General features: G+C 47.3%; 1 protein-coding gene across 1 annotated transcript in view; it reads left to right on the forward strand.

Annotated features, from left to right (window-relative positions):
* Nucleotides 1-19,633, forward strand: part of SORL1 (sortilin related receptor 1) — a 159,459-nt gene that overhangs the window by 93,684 nt on the left and 46,142 nt on the right. The window contains exons 21-25 of the mRNA XM_043481534.1: nt 148-286; nt 6,354-6,527; nt 8,457-8,570; nt 12,820-12,942; nt 15,322-15,441. Coding sequence (XP_043337469.1) covers nt 148-286; nt 6,354-6,527; nt 8,457-8,570; nt 12,820-12,942; nt 15,322-15,441 — 670 coding nt within the window. The remainder of the gene's footprint in view (nt 1-147; nt 287-6,353; nt 6,528-8,456; nt 8,571-12,819; nt 12,943-15,321; nt 15,442-19,633) is intronic.

Consider the following 19,633-nt stretch of genomic DNA (forward strand, 5'->3'; position numbering starts at 1 on the left):
ATTCCTGCCTTTAACTGGCATCTTGCTCACGCTGATCATTCATCCAATGAATGTTAGGTGTCCACTCCAAATGGAGTTCTTGTTCTCAATTCGGGTTCTGAGTGAAAGACAGAAGAACTGACTAACGAGTGAAGGTTTTCTTTTTAGAATGAGATATACTGGGATGACTGGTCACAGCTTAGCATCTTCCGAGCTTCCAAGTACAGCGGGTCCGACATGGCCATTCTGGCGAGCCGGCTTACGGGGCCCATGGACTTGAAGATTTTCTACCGGGGCAAGACAACTGGTAAGGCAGCATGCCCTCTTCCATCTCTGTTGCATGGATCTCTCGGAAGGGGCTGGGTGTGGGCAATCCCTGCTGAAGCAGGGTCTGGCAGCCTGTGTCTTTGTTGTCACGACAACATGCACATTATTTAATTTCTTCCTAATGACATCTTAATTTATTTTCTAATGAAACACAAACAGCTGGAAGACAGCGTGTCTTTGCTTGCCTGGAACGCTGGTGTTTGGTGGGTAATTACACCCTCCTCCTGCCTCTGGCCCCTGACTGCTGGGCGGTGTGGCTCCTCCTGCAGCCCGAGAGGCCCAGCGTGCGCTGCATCCCCATTTGGCACCCGGACAGGGAGCCATGCTGTGCTGGTGCACAGCCAATTGCTGGTTTCTGATAGGAGTCCAGTCTTCTCTGGTCCCTCAGATGACAGATCACTCATTGAAACCTGCTGCTCTTGCGTGGCAGAGTCTAGTTATAGGATGACTTATTTCTTGTCCTTACCATGAAACTCTAAACCCCATGAAGAAGGAGGTTCTTCTTTTTTTTTTTTTTGCTCAGTAATCTTACCAGTGCCCAGCAGTCAGTCACTGCTCACTTCATAGTTGCTGAAAGAAGAAGGGATGGGGCCAGGGAAGCCTTACCAGGGGCTGTAGAGAATGTCTGAGTATCTGAAAGATGGTGGGGTGAGGCTTCAAGACCTGTTGCTAGGCTCTGCCTGGCTGTCCTGGGCTCTGAGACCATTCAGTAGGACACCTTCTTCCTTCTTCATTGCCCGTTCCCTTTGTTGATCTTCCAGTCACAATATTAATTATGGAGGAGAGGGATCAGGGCCCCTGCCCGCCCCTCCCCAACCCAGAAGAATAGTCCCTTTAAGAAGAACCTTCTTTATCTTAGCAGGACTCAGTAGCATCCTGGGTCTGCTGACGGCCCTTTATTGATAGACTGCTAAGTTTCCTGTTTTGAACTAGAACGTTGATGTTGTCTTGTGGTTTTTGGCTGGCTCCGTGCTAAGAGAAAATTGACTCTCAGGGGAAGTAATACGGTTATAGATGTCACTGCTGTGCTTTTGGGACTGGAGAAGGGAGCATGAGAACACACTTAGAAAACTATAAAGAATCCTAGAGATGGAAGTCTGTATTATTATTGTGCCTTCGCAGCTGACCTGTGAGGTGGGCAGGGCTGGTATTATGATCGTGGTTGCTCGATTAGGGAATGGAATCTCACATATGAATTACCTTTCCCAAAGGCCCCTCTCTTATTTAGGAGCTAGGTTTTTTGTTCCAGTTCTGCCATAAAACGAAGAAGTCACATTCTTTCCTAGAGGAGGTGCCTGCTTTGAAATAGGGAGAAGGAGACACACACCAAAAAAAAAAAAACACAAAAGAAATAAATGAGATAGGGAGAGAGGAATCCTGCTTTCCAGCTCTAGTGGTTGAAATCTCAGGGCTTTTGACGGAGGACACCCACCCCAACTGATCTGCCCCGCCGGCAAGCCAAGGGAACAATCAAGGTTTCTCCAGGTTACCTCTCCATCTGGAAGAGCAGGTCTGTGTTTTGACATGTGCTTGTGAGCACCTGTTGGCTGAGCACACAGCCTCAGATTTTGCAACTCCGTGTTCAGATGGACTGGAGAACCCGGTTTCCCACCCACAGTCTTGGCTGGTCACTTTATCCCAGCTGCTATGCTGTCACCCCTGTGACCTGGAGGCTACTCTGGCTAATTTAAATAAGACATAAGGGGGAAATACTGGCCTGTCTCCTGCCTCTGGGGGACCCCCTGCCCACAGATGCAAGGCCAGGGAAGCACGTTTGTCATCTCTCAGGCCTGTATGAGTTAAAGCGTTTGCAGTGGCCTCTGGCTGCCAGCACTGCCTGTTTGCAGTGGGTGCCTCTTGACCGTGAACTTGTTTGCTCCATCCTGCCTGCTCCATTGGACTTTGAGAGTGTTGCAAATTTATGACAGTATTGGCAATCCCCAGTGCCAGGCAAGCTTTATTACCTCTGTTGTCTGCTCCTGACATCCAGGACTTTGTACAAGCCATGTGTAAGATAATAACAGCAGTGATAAAGGATATACTCTAAGGGATTTTGCTGTGTCATAAGCACCACACTGATTTCCTTAGTGGGCTTGTATAACCTCAGGTTGGAGAAGGAAATGGCAACCCACTCCAGTATTCTTGCCTGGGAAATCCTTTGGACAGAGGAGCCTGGCGGGCTTCAGTCCATGGGGTCATATCAGAGTTGTCATGATTTAACAGTTTCCCCCAAGTCCATGTGTATTATTAATAGTTCCATTTTACAGATGAGAACCCAGAGATCAGGTTCAGTAACTTCTCTCCATCACACATTTAGTTAGTGGTGAGAATTTGAACCATGGCCTAGTTGACTTCCAGAGAAGGCAATGGCACCCCACTCCAGTACTCTTGCCTGGAAAATCCCATGGATGGAGGAGCCTGGTAGGCTGCAGTCCATGAGGTCGCTAAGAGTCGGACACGACTGAGTGACTTCACTTTCACTTTTCACTTTCATGCACTGGAGAAGGAAATGGCAACCCACTCCAGTGTTCTTGCCTGGAGAATTCCAGGGACGGGGGAGCCTGCTGGGCTGCCGTCTATGGGGTCACACAGAGTCGGACACGACTGAAGTGACTTAGCAGCAGCAGCAGCTAGTTGACTTCAGAGCTTGAACTTCCAAGAAACCACCAGGCTCTGTTCCATCTCTCACCTGTTGTTGGATTAGCAGTGCCCTGGTGTACGACAGTGATTTAGAAGTCATAAGTTTTAGTGGATTCTTGTTTAGGATGATGAGAATTTTGTTCACTTGCAGTGTTTGTCAGTTTAGAATATTTAGTTATAAACAGGTGCTTTTTTTTGTCTTCACACCTGGTTGTTTGTTACACAGTGTTCCTGGAATTTACTCTTCATAGAGAGTGTTCTTTTCTTTAAACAACTCTCTCAGCAGGGCTACTGGTATATTAAGTTGATGCTGCAATGGGTTAAACTGTTTTGGAGTTCTTGGAATGTTCCTTCAGAGCCTGCAGTAAACACATAGTTTTCAATATCTATCATGAGGGTAACTATTTACCATACGGGGTGGATCTGATTTTGATATTGTCGAGTGTGTGGATGGTTAAGCCAGATAATAGCAGTGTTGGCTCCTCAGAGGGTTCTGGAGGAATTTTCCAAAGAGGAAATCTGTAAATGTCCTGGGTATGTCCAGTGAAGGCTTCTCGGGGCTAAACGTTTGGTCTTCGAAAGGGACGTCTTTGGAGACGGAGGCTGTCAGCTGTCCAGTCTTCAAACGACCCACCTGGCCCACACAAGACTGTGGTGTCCTAGGGAAGGGGTCTTTGGCTGTGTTCTGATGGAACTCTGCCTCATCTTCCTTCATGTTCTCCCAGCTTCTCTGTGATCAGTGCCCCCATTTTCTGTACTGTGGCTTTGTGTGTTTATTTAAAAAAATAGATATACATTTGTTTATTTCTTCATTCATTCATTTGGCTGTCCCAGGTCTTAGTTGCAGCTCACAGGGTCTTTAGTTGCAGCATGTGGGATCTAGTTCTCTGACCAGGGATTGAACCTGGGCCCCATGCATTAGGAGTGCAGAGTCTTAGTCACTGGCCCACCAGGGAAGTCCTGTGCCATAGCTTTGGACCTGCCCACACGTGCCTGCCCTGCCTACTCCTTTAGGATCAGTGACTTGGTTGCCTGGTTTGGGGTTTGTCCCTGGCTGTGCCCCTCAGATTACAGTTTCATTCATGCCTGTGGGGGCCAGTCTCCAGGAATACTGCAGCTCCCTTTGGGTTCTGTACTTTCAGTTTTCTTCTTTGGGTGGAAACACTTAACCAATTGCATGTGAAAATATCACTGATGCTGTTTCACAGAGTCCATGTGAAAATACTCCTGTCGATGAGTATTTGTTAAATATTCTATTATTGTTCAATTTCTTGGAACGTCGAATGACATGGTGTCCTTTGAAGACAAAGAACATGTTCCAGAGCCCCAGATGGGGTTGTTTTTGTTACTGGCAGCTCGGCATTCCCTCCTGCAGCCCACGGCAGGTGCATTTGAGATACAGGGACAGGCATCTGCCCACGGAACAGATGAGAGGGAGCTGGTTCCTGGCATTTCTGCTCCCATCAGCAGGTTATTCAGTGTGATGGTCCCGCCTGTGGGTTGATGGAGTCTGTTGCAGACCCCTTTGAGTGTTTCATCAAACAGATCTCCCCCTGGTTTTGTGTGTTTTATCCACTTGGTAATGCCTTGTGCTCTTGGATCCTTAGCACTAAAGCAACACTGTTGCTTTATCATGAGGAATTTTATTTTTTATGTATAGTTTACGCCAGTTAAACACCGAGGAGATGCCAACACATTCGCGGCTTATGAGTATGTCGTCACTCGTCTTATTACCGATTGTCATGAATGAACCCTGTTTCCCAACCTGCAGGCCAGGATGGCATAGGTTAAACTGTGGCTGGCTGGAAACAGATTACTTAGATTTGATTCTCGTGGGGTCCTCTGTCCCTGAGAGGGCACAACTGAAGATTCTTTATCAGCTGAGTTTTACCCAGCGTTTACATTTATTTTCCCCAATTAAAAAAAAATTATGGATTTTTGGCTGTGCTGGGTGTTTGTTGGCCTTCCCAGGTGGGGAAGACACATGGCTGCCAGTGCAAGAGACATAAGTAAGAGACACGGGCTCAGTCCCTGAGTTGGGAAGATCCCTTGGAGGAGGAAACGGCAGTCTACTCCAGTATTCTTCCCTGGGGAATCCCATGGACAGAGGAGCCTGGCAGGCTTTAGTCCATGGTCTCACAGAGAGTCAGACACGACGGAAGCTACTTAGCACACATGGGTCTTTGTTGTTTGCTGGGCTTTTCTCTAGTTGTGGTGAGCGGGCTTCTCGTTGAGGCGGCTTCTCTTGTTGAGGAGTGCAGTCTCTAGACATGTGGGCTGCGGTAGTTGTGGCACGTGGATCTTAGTCGCTCCGTGACATGTGGGATCTTCCTGGATCAGGGACCGAACCCTGGTGGATTCTTAACTACTGAACCACCAGGGAAGCCCCTATTTAGTTTTGATTATGAGTAGTCATAGGCAAGAAGAAAAACACACATTTCTTAGTTTACGTGACTTTCACATTGCTTGGTCATTGTACCACATGTTCAGCTGTTAGGAAATGGTTTCCTCTGTTGGGGCTCCTCTGTCTGCTTCCCAGAAGGATGCGGGGGATAGAAAACACCTCCGTCACTGTGCGTCCACAAACGTTCTCTCTCGAGAGTGCAGTGGAGGATCGTATGGAGTCTAGCTGGCATTCTCTTTGGGAAGCTGAACCACAGAAAAGACTGGAAACAGTGGACTAGATCAGCATCAGTCGGTCCTTCTGTGGGCCCATTGCCCGTGGATTTGTTGCCTGACGGGTGTCTGTTGCCTGTCGGTTCCTTGTTGAGCTTGGCGGCTGCGCTCCGACAGCACAAAGGAATTAAGGAGGCAGTCTCAGATTTTCTGTCTGGGGCCTGTCGTTACTTGGGTGTATGTTCTAGTTAAGGGCTTTTGGGTCACAAGGCACAGAAAAACACTCATGCTAAAAGTGCTGTGGAAGAATGAAGGGAGATGGGAAGGACCCCAAGATAGGAGGCACAGGTGTGCTGATGGGGACTGGGGCCGGGCCTGGCCGAGCCCCACAACCCCCGCACCCCGGGTACCGGTGTCATCCTTTCTTCTCTTCCTAAGTCGGCTTCATCCTCCCGGTGCTGCAGACTGATCTCACCTGCCCGCCTCTGACTGGCACAGGTTTTTGCCTTGCGTCCCCTGAGACACCCCCCGGGCGACGACCCTCCTCCCCACTGCAGCTCCCCGCCTACCTTGTGGTGTCTCAAGTCCCCCATCCAGATTCCCAGTGGGCTTGGTCCTGGGGCCATCCGATCCAGCGGGGGCCCCCTCACGCTTGCCGCTTCACCTTTCTCTTCCTGAGCTGCTTATCCTGGGGTCTGTGAGTCTGCAAAAGGAGTCCCCGGGTCTCAGGCCTGCGTTTGGCGCCCCCTGGTGTCTGCTAATCTGGCCGCTGCCACCTGTCTCCTCTCCAGGAAGCAACGCCTGTGCGTCCCGGCCTTGCAGCCTGCTGTGCCTGCCCAAGGCCGACGGCGGCAGGAGCTGCCGGTGTCCAGACGGCGTGTCCAGCAGTGTCCTCCCGTCCGGGGACCTGATGTGCGAGTGCCCTCACGGCTACCAGCTGAAGAACCACACGTGTGTCAAAGAAGGTGCGTCCCCGTCTTCCTTTTCTGCCACATCCTCCCCCTTCGATGTGTCCTTGATGCACTCGTGTTTGGGGTTATTGAAAATGCCCAAGATAGACAATAAAACCCTCTAGACACGGGCATCCTAGTTCACTTTCCAAGGCCCGTGGTCCCTCAGTCCTCATCCAGAGCAGGCCCACGCTGTTCTTTTAAAGATGAGTTGCTTTTGGGTTAAATGTCGGGGGATGCAGACCTTCCTGTGAGCGCACCTTTCTTTCCTTTTTCTGCTTCTTCCTCTCCTCATCCACCCCACACCAATCATTCCCAGCTCCTCCTGCTTCCGTAAGGGTGCAGGGTACAGTTGGACCACCCTGACTTGAACAAAGGACTCCTGCAAAGCTCACCTCATCTCATCCAGCAGTTCCCGCTCCCTGCCCAGCCTAGAAACATCAGAACTTTCTGATCAGTTTTGCACAGCACTTCGAGTCTTTCCTCTTAAACCACAGCCAGATGTCTGCAGCAGCCTCACCCCACTCCCTCTTGGAATCTGAACACACAGATTCTAACATGTCACCCTGAAAACCTGTTACATCTTTCTTCCCTGTCTAGTTTTTCCTTTTATCATTTCCCCAGTCCCCAGCCTCACATTTCTTTCCAGGAGGTGAGCCCCTGGAGGGGCCTTGCCACAAAGTATCCTGTTGATGAACATGGCCTGGATTCCTACCTTTCCTTATTCTCAAGCTTATATTTGCTTTGTAATCATAACTTACCCTCTCACAGCAGCCTTTAAATCCAGGGAAGCAAAAACTGCAAACTGGCCTTCTGGGCCCTCTTAAGAAATACAGATGGAAAAAAGATGAGCCTTTTTGTCTAAGACACAGGGGCACTCTTTCAGGCTCTGGTCATCATCTTAAAAGTTGTTTGGAAAGAAATGGGGTTAACACTGAATTCCAGAAGGAGGAGAAAAGAGCCTTTCTGTATCCTTGTTAGAAAGCCTTTACTTAATCCAGATAGGAGGCCAGTCATCACGTGTTCTTAACCCAGTTGACTGAACAGAGCATTTTTTTTTTTTTCCTGTGTGAGGAATTATAACTGCTCACTTTGAAGGAGTCATGGGGTAGGAAAAAATCCTCAAAAATATGTGAAGCAAATCTCCATAATCCTCCTGGTTGTTAAACTGAACACACATGAATATATATCACCATAGTTTGTATAAACTATGTAGGTATAGATATACTGAATATGTATGTTTGGATAATGGCTACATAGGTTTCCCTTGTGGCTCAGCTGGTAAGGAATCTGCCTGCTATGCTGGAGACCTGGGTTCAATCCCTGGGTTGTGAAGATCCCCTAAGGGAAAGGTTACCAGCTCCAGTATTCTGGCCTAGAGAATTCCATGGATGTCCATGGGGTCACAAAGAATCGGACATGACTGAGCAACTTTCACTTCACTTCTCTTCAATGGCTACACAGTCCCTTAAGGAATTCCTTGTGGAGTTAGTAATTTTTTTTTTTTTCTCTTTTGGCTGCGGCATGTAGGATCATAGACTGGGGATTGAACCCACACCCCCTGCAAAGTATTAACCACTGGAAGTGCAAAGTGTTAGCCACTGAGTGGCCAAGAAAGCCCCTGGAATTAATATTTTATGGTGTTTATATGTTTCTACCTGCTAGATCCACCTGACACCATCACTCTCCCTTTTCACCATTGTAACCCCCTCTGCTGCTTCTAGAGGCCTCTCCTCCTTCAATTTTAATTAAAAGAGGAGAGAAGAGGTCTCCTTGGACGCTGGTTTCCCTGCGGACCCCTGTGCAAAACATCCCCCTTCCCCTTTGCTGTTTGAGGCATGTTATTTGAGGAAGATGAATGGAAACTCAGAGCAGAAAGTCTTATGGTCCAGCAGGAAGAATGATGTTGGTTTCATTTTCTCCTCTGCCTCCCTCCATGGCCAGAGAACACCTGTCTCCGCAACCAGTATCGGTGCAACAACGGGAAGTGTATCAACAGCATCTGGTGGTGTGATTTTGACAATGACTGCGGAGACATGAGTGACGAGAGAAACTGCCGTGAGTCCCTGCTTGGCGGAGTTTTGGGAGGATAGGCATTTCCTGGTGCAGTCAGCCAGTCCGCACCTCCTGGGCGGGGCCTGGAGTGCAGGGCCCCCGTGATCAATGATGCCCATTTAAGTGGCTAGAGAAAACATGCTTCCATACCCTATTGCATATGTGCACTTTCCCGGTGGCTCAGTAGTGAAGAATCTGCCTGCCAATGCAGGAGACGCGGATTCAGTGCCTGGGTTGGGAAGATCCTCTGGAGGAGGAAATGGCAGCCCACTCCAGTGTTCTTGCCTGGGAAATCCCATGGACAGAGGAGCCTGGCAGGCTACAGTCCATGGGGTCGCACAAGAGTCATACACAGGTGAAGGACTGAGCACACACGTGAGAACATTAGATATATATTATTATTTAAAAGCAAACCCACATAAGTAAGCTAGGTACTCATTACAAGAGATTTACAAATAAGCCTCGCGTGGTTGAAACCGAGCTGGTTTGGGAGACAGGCTGTCTGGGCTCTGACTGTGGCCCTTCCCTGGAGATAGAGCTGGTGACCTGAGACAGGTGACCGGGTGATAGCCCTTGAATTTAAATTCAATGTTCAGCCTTTTCAGGGACGGGGAACAAGTTTTCCCTTGTTACCTCCAATCAGGGGATGCCAACTGCCTGTCGGGCTCAGGAGAGGTTATTCAAGCTGAGTAGTGATGCCAGGTTTGGCCTGCGATGTGGGAACATTGGTTTGTGTGCGTGTACGTGTCATCTTTGGAATATGTAATTTCTCAGGTCTAACTATTAAAGTATGTGATTCTGTTTAGCAGAGTTTAGGACAAAAATAACTACTTATAGTGGATACTCTGTTTACTGCAGATTCGGCCGTCTTTCCTTCAGTTCATTTTTAGTGGCTTTGACATCATCTCCTAAGGAGGTGTCAGTCAGTAACGTGTTGACCTATTCACTCAACAGGTGTATATTGAGGACCCTGGTGTTCCAGGCTCTGTGCTGGGCTTGGAGATAAACTGGTAACTAAAGTGGACACAAGAGTTTACAGTCTGAAGGGGGTGGTCAGGGAAGTACCCAGCCAAGCACATGTGAGCCGTGGGTCCTGTAATGGGGCAGCGCCACGCACCTTAATGAGCCTTAAGAGTGGCTCAGACCTTGGGAGGGTCCCAGGAAAAGCGGGCAGAGGGGAGCCAGGCAGAGGTGGAGGGAGGAAGGTTCCAGACAAGGCATTCGCATGGATGAAAGCCCTGATGTTGGTGTGTGTGTGGTGTGGGCAGAAAAGTGGCATGGGTCATGAAGAACTCAGGTGGGAGCAGTGGGGGCACGTAGGAGGGTGAACGGGTGCATGAGACCTTTGAATTTTATGAAAAGAACAGTTTGCATCCCTTGAAATGACAGGCTTAGATTTTGTCTTTGGAAAGATAAGAGGTGGGCAGAATGAATGAGATGGGAGAAAGGCCAGAGCAGGGAAGCCAGACACCCATCTAAAGCCTTCTCTTTTAAATATTTTGCCTTTGAAAATCTGTAAGCTCATTTATCATTTTGTGTTGTAAGCATAGATTAATGGCTGGGTCCTGTCTCGTACCCACCTTGCCTCTGGTGGATGTTATTTTGCCAGCTATCTGAAGAGCCTGGGCCAGTTCCCATGCTGCTCCTTCCAGAAAGCCACTTTAGAAGCAGTCAACTTGTTCAGTTCACCTGGGCCCTGCAATCCCATGAACTGCCTTTTCTAGTGTGTAGGTTATTACCAAACCTTCCTTAATCATTTTTCCTTGACTTCAGAGGCCACCTTTCATCCCCAGGGAGAGGAGTATTAGATAAAAATCTAATTTATTAAAAAAAAAATCTAATTTATTGCGAGAGTGGTAGCCTCTCTGTGTATTCTTCTTTTCTGCCAAAGGTGCATTCATCAAACCTCCTCTACTGACCAGGGTCTCAGGAAGGTGTGATATTTGTGAGGAAATAGCCAAAGCTCCTTGAAAACGTTAGTTAATGTTAACATCATTAGAGCAGATACTGGAAAGGAGTTTGTTATGGAACAGAGTGGGCAAGGAGACACGTCTTAGAATTAACACGTTGCAAGAAAATTGACCAGACGTGATGAGACATAGTGGAAGCAAAGAGCTATGGATTGAATGGCCTCATGTCCACTGGCAAGGGGTTCCTCTTGGGTCCCTGGGCTGTGGTTTCCACTAGATGCACGTGGAGGCTTGCATGTTGGTTCACTGTTTTGCTAGGAAGTTTCCCTCCATCTCCTCCCCTCCAGCCCCTGAGCTCACAGGTTTCCCTGAAGAGTTTAAGCTTCTCCTTGGGCTGCATTTTGCAACCAGCTCTGCCCTCCTCCAGCTGTAATTGACCCTCCCAAGACCCTGAGACTTGCTTTCTGCTCTTGTTGTTGTTCAGTCACTTAGTCATGTCTGACTCTTTGCAGCCCCATGGGCTGCAGCACGCCAGGCCTTCCTGTCCTTCACTATCTCCTGGAGCTTGCTCAGACTCATGTCCATTGAGTCGATGATGCCATCCAACCATCTTGTCCTCTGTCGTCCCCTTTTCCTCCTGCCTTCAGTCTTTCTCAGCATCAGGGTCTTTTCCAGTGAATCGGCTGTTGGCATCAGGTGGCCAAAGTATTGGAGCTTCCGCCTCAGCATCGGTCCTTCCAATGAATATTCAGGGTTGATTCCCTTTAGGATGGATTGGTTTGATCTCCTTGCCGTCAAAGGGACTCTCAAGAGTCTCCCCAGCACCACAGTTTGAAAGCATCAGTTCTGCTCTGCTTTCTCATGATTCCATGTGCTCGGGTCCCAACTAGTCAGATGTGATGGAGGTGAGGGATGCAGGGGATGAAATGTGGAGCCTGGGAGCCAGGAGAGTAGTGCTCATCTGAGCCTTCCTGAGGGTCTCTGTCATCAAGGAGGAGGTGGAAGGAGGAGGTGAGAGGCACGCTGGTTCAGGCAGGCCTACAGGAGGGGCCAGGCCATGGCTGGGCAGTGCTGTCTGGAAGTTAAGTGAGCGCCCCGCCGCCCCACTTCAGCTGCCAGGGAAGACGAAAGGCATGGAGATAGAGGCAGGTGTGGGAGGGATTCTGTCAGCAGATCCCCTCTCCTCTTTGTCAGGCTCCTGCCCTGGGTGGTTGTCAGTCGCTGGGGGTTTTGACGTAAACCCCCTGCAGTCTTGTCATTTTTGCGTTCATCTCCTGCCTCCCACCACGAGCTTGATTACGGAGAAGAAATGGAGCCTCAAATAAGAGCTGCCAGGGACATCTGATTGTGGGGTTGCCACACGCTTCTCACTTTCTGGCACCCCACCCCCACTTTCTTTGCAGGATTCTATTCTATTCCTGGGAGCAGCTTTCTTTCCTGAAGCCTTTTCTGCAAGGTTCTATAGCTTATGTCTAAATCTGGATCATTTCTGTTGAGAAGAGGGAGAAATTATGTTCACATTCTGAGCAGAAGGGCATGAGGATGGATGGGAAGAGAAGTTACATTTGTTTGGAGCCCATAGTATTTCATCCTCGTGATGGGCGCTGGTCCAAAAGTTGTTTGCTTATTGACTTTCATAATAATGCCAGGAGGGTAGGCATTGTCCCCATTTCACAGTAGCAGGAACGGAGGCCCAGAGGGGTTGGGTAGAGTGAATTGTGGGTGGTAGAATTAAACCCAATTTCTGGTCATTGTGTTTGTCATCATAAGCGCCTGCTCACTTTACCTTATCTTCCTTTTCCTGCGGAGGAAACTGAGGCTCCGGGAGGTTAAGATTAATTTCTGAAGGAAGAAACAGAGCCAAGATTTGAAACCAGCCCCGCCTGACTGCAGGGCCCCTGCTCCTGCTGTAGGACCTTCTCTCCCCCTCCCTCTGTCATCTGTATGGTGAGGGGCCAGCTTTGTGGGTGAAAGTGGGCTTCCTAATGGTAGTTTTCCAGATAATGGTATATCTGCTAGTTATTTAGAAAGACACCATCACATCCGTGGGGGTGGTCCTAGGGGCTTATCTAGTGTATCACACCATCTCCCAGCTAGCTGACGGCTTCTCACTTTCCCCAGCCCCTTTGGCATCTGGAAGCCGTCCACGGAAGGATAGGCCTTTGTGTCCCTTGGCTGTAAATTTCAGGCTATCACACAGTTAAATTTTTCTGTACATTGAGGTTTCATTTCTGTTGAAATTCATATTACACTGAAAACCTGCTTCCTTCACTTTCCAGTGGGATGTCTGGCGGGGAGCTGATTGGATATAATGAGCCTGTTGTCTCTCTTTCCCATCTTAGCAACCACCGTCTGTGATCTGGACACCCAGTTCCGCTGCCATGAGTCTGGGACCTGTATCCCCCTCTCCTACAAGTGTGACCTTGAGGATGACTGTGGCGACAATAGCGATGAAAGTCACTGTGGTAAGGGGGCATGACGTTGAGAAGGGGCTGCACTCTTGCTCATGGGGAGGGATGGAAAGGGAAGGTTTCTGAACATCATTGTGGGATTTGTGATGTCAATTGCACGGCCAGCTCCATACACGTGGTAAGAGTGATTCATTCATAAAGGGATAGAACTTCCTTCATTCTGCAGTGCTTCTCTGCACATGAGTGTACGAGTAAGGAAGGTTCCTAAGTGAATTCAGGTGTTTATTAACGGCTCTACAGCCTTAGCCCACATTTCTGGGTGGCTGTGAGATGGGCCTCTTATAGACCCAGAGCTATACCTTTGTGAATTCTTTTTTTTAAACTCATGTAATTCAGGAAACCCTGTTAGAAGTCAGCAGATGGCATAGATATTATTTGAGCACCTGTTTTCTGAATGGAAATTTTTATTTAGGAAAATAGCATGTTGGAACTGAAGCAGTGGTGGGATTCTGTACTTCAGTCCTTTGATTTCCAGGTGAAACGACAGAGGTCCATAAGAGATTTATTCAGGAGAACACTGTTAGTTTATGTCAGAAAAGGGAATTGTTTCATATGCCCTTCTTGTTGCATAATGCTCTCCTGTCAGTTTTAGGAGGCCTGTCTTAGTTTAGCTGGGCTCTGGTACCAAGCCTGTAGCTGCTGATCATTGTGGGAGGGAACACAGTGCAATACTCAGAGTGTCTCAGCCTGGAGGGGAGTCAGCCTGGGGCCCAGACACTGACCCCACCACTATGAAGGCTCAGTGAGGCTCCTTGGGGTCCCTGTGTGTCCACAGGGGCAGGTCCAGTCCAGCTGGGCCTGTGCTTCCAGATGGGGCCTGAGTCACCAGGGGCAGGGGTTTGACTCACCAGGACTGAAATAAGGGGAACCTTCAGAGCAGTTTTTTTGGGGGTGGTTACATCGTTTTCCTTCATCTTTGTAAAATGCATAGTTCCAGGAAACAGTCCTTGGGGTTCACACTCTTCCCTTCATCCCTCCCTCATCCCCTTGGCACTCTGAGGGCGCAGGTTTGTGGCCAGCTTTGCTCTCTCGGAGGAATCACCACGTGGTCACCCATTTATCAGGTGTCCTCCCAGCCCGTCATTGGACACACGTTTGACCATTAAACAGTGTCTGTCCCTCAGAGTCTCTACTTGTGGCCTGTTCGTGCTGGTGCGTCCCGAATCCACCTCGGGGTGTCAGTGGTCCTCTCCTCAGATCCAGGTCCTCTCTGAGAGTCTCCAGCCTGTGTCCCTGTGAATATGTGCTTCCCCAGTTCACCATCAGCCTCTCTTACTGAGGCCGCCACCCTGGGACCCCAGTCGTCTTGGCTACTCCTGTTTTCCTGGACTCGTTACACTTCCATGTGAAAGTCCTCTGTTGCTGCTGTCCCAGGGTCTACATAAGATTCTGCCGCACAGCCGCCTTTCCTGTCTTGGTCAGGCTGCCCGGGTTCATTTGCCTCCAGCCCCACCCTCCCCGAGACAGCCCACCAGCCAGCATCCCTGGAGCTCTGCTCAGAGAGCTCAGCACTGGACTTGCTTTTCCTGAGCTGAGCACCTCACACTGATCTGCACTTTCAAGGTTCTCATCACTCCTTTTCTGAAATCACAGGTTCTGTCTCTAGAAGTCTTCTGAAATTGTGGCTTTCTGGGCAGCCAGAGCATTGCTTCCCCAACCTGCCCATCATGGGAAGCATAGAAATATTTGTAAAATGTACCAAGATAAATGGACAATACCTTTGTTGCCTAGAGGCCTGGAGTGTGAGGTGTCAGGATCTCAGCACACCTGTGCCCCGTTCACAGTGCACTGCAGTTGTCCCTGGGTATCCACAGGGCATCAGTGCCAGGATCCACCATAGGTTCTGAAATCCATGGATGCTCAAGTCCTATAGCTGGCCCTCCATATGCACGGATTCTGCATCCACAGATTCACCCAACCATGGATCATAATGTAGTACCCAATGCTGTTGTTTGTTCTTTAGTCACTAGATCGAGTCTGACTCTGTGGCCCCATGGACTGTACCTGCCAGGGGCAAGAATACTGGAGTGGGTTGCCATTTCCTACTCTAGGGCATCTTCCCAATCCAGGGCCTGAACGCGAGTCTCCTGTTTGGCAGGCAGATTCTTTATCACTCAGCTACCTGGGAAATATATGGTGCATGGTTGGTTTAATCCATGGATGCAAAACCTACAGGTCCAGAGGGCCAACTGTACTTGGGCACCATTCCTGATGATTTTCCATCCCTGGTTTAAGTCTTCCTCCGTGCATTCTGGATCATCAGTGATGATGGGGATATTGGGTGCATCTCTAACTACCAGGAGCCCTGACATCAGAGACAGAATTCTGAGCAAGCCTTTGTGCTCACACCCTTGTCTGTGGTCTCACCTGCAGAAATGCACCAGTGTCGGGGCGACGAATACAGCTGCAGCTCTGGCATGTGCATCCGCTCCTCCTGGGTGTGCGATGGGGACAACGACTGCAGGGACTGGTCTGATGAAGCCAACTGTACTGGTCAGTATTTCCCGGACTCCATGAGCTGCACTTAACCTGTTCATATAGAGGGTAGCATTACAGCCCTACATGATCACAGAATGAAGGCTCTAAGAAATGGACCCTAGAAACTAAGAGCTGGTCTGTGATCACCTTGTGCCAAAATGTTACCAGCTCTTTGCTTCCTTCATTGAGAAAATCTTGCTATGGAAGAATGTTAACTGAGCAATGTCATCTCATGATACAGTTGTTTTATATTTTGGCTCAAGTTTATTTTCCTAGGAACAATAGCAAAGAGTTTACAGACTGGCCCCTGGTCTGGGGACCATACATTGAGGAGCAGTGAACTAGCTCATGTTTTGGAATGGAGCATCAAGATGTTCCCTAAACAGTGAAAACTTAAATTGTGCTTGCACCTGTTTGGGGGTAAGATTTCATTGAAATGTTTCCAACATTTCAATGAAACAAAAGTTGGAAACAGCAGGAGACTGAGAAGAAGGCTGAGTGGTCTTCTTCTGCTGGTGTTAGATTCATTTATGTTCATGCTACTATTTTTCATTAATGAATGAACAAACGAGGGCATGTTCATTATGATGGAGTCTGGGAGAGCAAGGAGTTGGGACAGTTGTAGAGGCAGAAAAACAAATCCTACTAGCTGATGAGTAAATTTTCTCTGCACCCTCCTTTAGAAATTGTCACTCAGTTCTACCTTAAATCCCGGCGGTGTTGGGGATAAAGATGTTTCCTTTAACCCTTTTGTGGCAAGTGAGGGCAAATCTGGTATTTCAGGCTTCCTTTTGTCATCTATTGTTAATGGATCTTCATGCTTGTGGATTAAATCACTTTACATTCCCCCCTTTTTTTTTTCTTAAAGATTTTTTGTTGTTGTGGACCTTTTTTTAAAGTCTTTATTAAATCTGCTACAACACTGCTTCTGTCCTATGTTTTGGTTTTTTGGCCACATGGGATCCTAGGTCCCTGACCAGGGATCAAACCTGCACCCACTGTATTGGAAGGCAAAGTCCTAATCACTGGCCCACCAGGGAAGTCCCTCATTCCCATATCTTAATTGTCCTTACCCCAGCGGTATTCTGGCAGTTCCTACACTGTCCAGCAGCCGGAATCTTAAAGCATGCTTCCTAATTTCTAAACACAAAAAAGAAAAAAGTAGACCTGCTATTATATCGCACTCTTGTGGTCTGCTTTGGTTTAGATTTGGTTTGTGAAGGACAGAAATGATCTTTTACTCCTTTATGTTCTCCCAATGCCCAGTTCTGAGAACCTTTGTTGATTGGGTAATTTGACACAACTGTAATACTCCAGTTTAGAGGTGACCTTATGTGGCTTTAAGGAATAAATGGACCTACTCAAAGGCCAAATGTGTCACACTGGGTGATCTGTGATGTTACCAGATTCCTGCCCAGCTCGTGAACTCCTCATCCCCGGGTCCTCTCTGGCACAGTCTTGTTTGCCCCTCTGCTTCTGGAACGACTGCAGGTGTTGCTTTCTTTGAAAGCCTGGCTTGCAGAAGGAGGGATAAACAAGGTCTTGGAAGGAACTGCCTTCAGCCCAGAAAGCACACAAGGGCTGTTTGGAAGGTTTGGGTTTGGGTGGGTCATTGATTGATAAATTAGAGGGGTGCCTTTGGGCATTTCCATTTGTAAGTTTCATGATGACTGGACGTATTATTAGCACAACCACATTCTCAAACTTGTGTTTCATCTGCATGAGCTGGTCCTCCACAGTGACTTAACAACTTTATTTCTGTGGATAGGCTTGTCACTGACCCAGGTTTTACCTCTCCTTTCCTCTGGCAGGGCTGCCTGGGGAAATGTAGAGTGCCTACACGGCCACTGCAACCTTGTTCCAATGGCTGTGCTTCCAAACCTTTTAAAGGCGATTGTCCATCTTCATCTGTAGATTAGTTGGAGGTGGTATGTGAGCTCACTGTTTGGTTACTTTGTTTCCTGGCTTAGTAAGTTAAGTCACACAGGGCCAAAGAAATGGGTCAAGGCCTGCTGACTTCTTGTGGGCTTCAGGTCTCATGCGTGGTCTGTACTGGGCCTTTTTGTGGCTCTTCCCCTCCCTTATTTTGCTTTCCATGGAACTGAATTTCTTTTATTCTCCCCCTGCATTGATTTGGAACTTAAACATTTCATTTCTGTGCATTTAGCTATTGCCCTAGACATCTTAGGCGTATTCCTAATATCTTTCCCCTCTCCTGACCTGCCTTGATTCCAGTCTCTGCCTGTAATGTCAATATTGACAAACTCAGTTTATATTTAGTATTTTAAAACACGAGGACTTCCCTGGCCGTCGGTCCAGTGGTTGAGACTCCACCTTTCCAACGCAGGGAGCTCGGACTCAATCCCTAGTCGGGGGACTAGGAACCCACATGCTGTATGGTATGGCCCCCACCCCCAAAATAAAACCGTGAAATACTTCATATTTTAACTTTACATTAAAAAAATCCTAAAATCAGTCATCATTATTATCTTTTAGTAACCAAACGTATTTATAGATACCTACCTGTCACCTCACCTTCTTGTGTTCACTGCTTCCTTCCTGTGTTCATCCCTCAGTGTTTTGTAGCAGAGTCTATGAGTGGTAAACTTAAAGTTTTTGTTTATATAAACATGTCTTTCTTTCGTTCTCAACACTGAAATTGATGCAGCCGGTTTTCTAGATTTGTAGTAATTTTCCCTAAGTATTTTGGTGGAATTATTCCATTTCTTTCTGGCCTCTTTTATGTTGATTTCAATTCTCCTGTCAGATTATCTGTTCCAATAATAACGGACATTCTTTTCTCTCTAGTTGCCTTTAGGTTTTTTATATTTTGTTTGTTACACAGTTTCACCTACCTAGGCGTGAAATTATTTTTATTTATCCTGTTTGTTGTCCTTCTGAAATCTGAGGATTTATATTCTTCATCAGTTCTAGGAAGCTGCAGCCACTATCTTTTCTGCTATGTCTGTTTGCTACTTTGTCTTCTTTTGTCTTTAGCAGCAGCTATCAGCCGTTCGCTGGACGTTCTCACTCTGATATTTCTGCCTTTTTGGTTTTTAGATTTGCTGTCTCCTTGTGACTCTGAGTTATTTCCTCAGATTTCTCTTCCAGTTCAACATTCCTCTTTTCAGCTGAATCTGATCTCCTGTTTCACACATCCACTGAGCTGTTTTTATTTCTGTGACTATATTTTTTAGATCTAGAATTTCTATTTGGGTCTTTTTTCAAATTTGCCTTTTATTTTTTACTGTCCTTTATGCTTTACGTTATTTTTTACATTATTAATCATGAGTTGTATTGATACTAGCATTTTTTTCCCTCCTTCATTTTCTGAGAGTCCAGTGCTTTGTAATAAGGCAGTGCTTTTCTTGTCATAGTAATTAACTCATCTCTTCTGCTCCACTTTTATTTGGCTAATGTTTTTGATCAGGTGTCACAGAGGGTCTTGCCGAGTCAGGAGAGATGTGTTCATGTCAAAGAGTAAGCTGGAGGATAATGGCCTTTATTAGAAACCCTGATTTTAATTTCATGATCATTTGCCCCTTTAGCCCTTCTATTCTTACAGTCATGATGGACCCTGCTATGCAAAGGATTCTTCTTTATCTGCCTCAAATTCTTTAGTCTATTTTAAAGTCCATCTCTTTCATCGTTACAGTTAAATATTATCAATTGAACATATATCATTCATCAGACACTCAATGTCAGAGAGCTAGTAAGTTACTCAGAAGACAGAAAAAGAGACTATGTTAAGCATGCCAGCCCTTCCTGGCCACTTGAATGAAACTGTGCAAATTAATTAGTCTTTCTTAGCTCAGCACCAGTGATAGAATCTGGAGATGTCAAACATGCCCTTTAGCGTTGTCCACTTGGAAACTCCATTAGCACTCTGAAATTGTTTTCAATTGAAATCCATAGGCTGAATAATAGTGAGTATTTCAGGGTGGTGGTGGTTTAGGTGACAGTATCTTTTATGATAGCGAGCAAGGCTTTGGTGAGGAATTTTTTAAAGGGCTATCAGATTTGTAAAGCCAGTAAATCAGAAGTATTCCAGGCAATGGCTATTACCGGGGCAAAGCTCATCTAACATGCAGGGACACATTTATTTTTCTTATCAGAGATAAGTGTATTTTAAAAAGATGTTTAATGGATCCTGAGTGCCAATATTGTAAAATATTGAAACTTCCTGTAGATTTATTTGCATGTGACT

Source organism: Cervus canadensis, chromosome 11 (genome assembly GCF_019320065.1).
Source record: "Cervus canadensis isolate Bull #8, Minnesota chromosome 11, ASM1932006v1, whole genome shotgun sequence".
In the NCBI taxonomy this organism is placed as follows: Eukaryota; Metazoa; Chordata; class Mammalia; order Artiodactyla; family Cervidae; genus Cervus; species Cervus canadensis.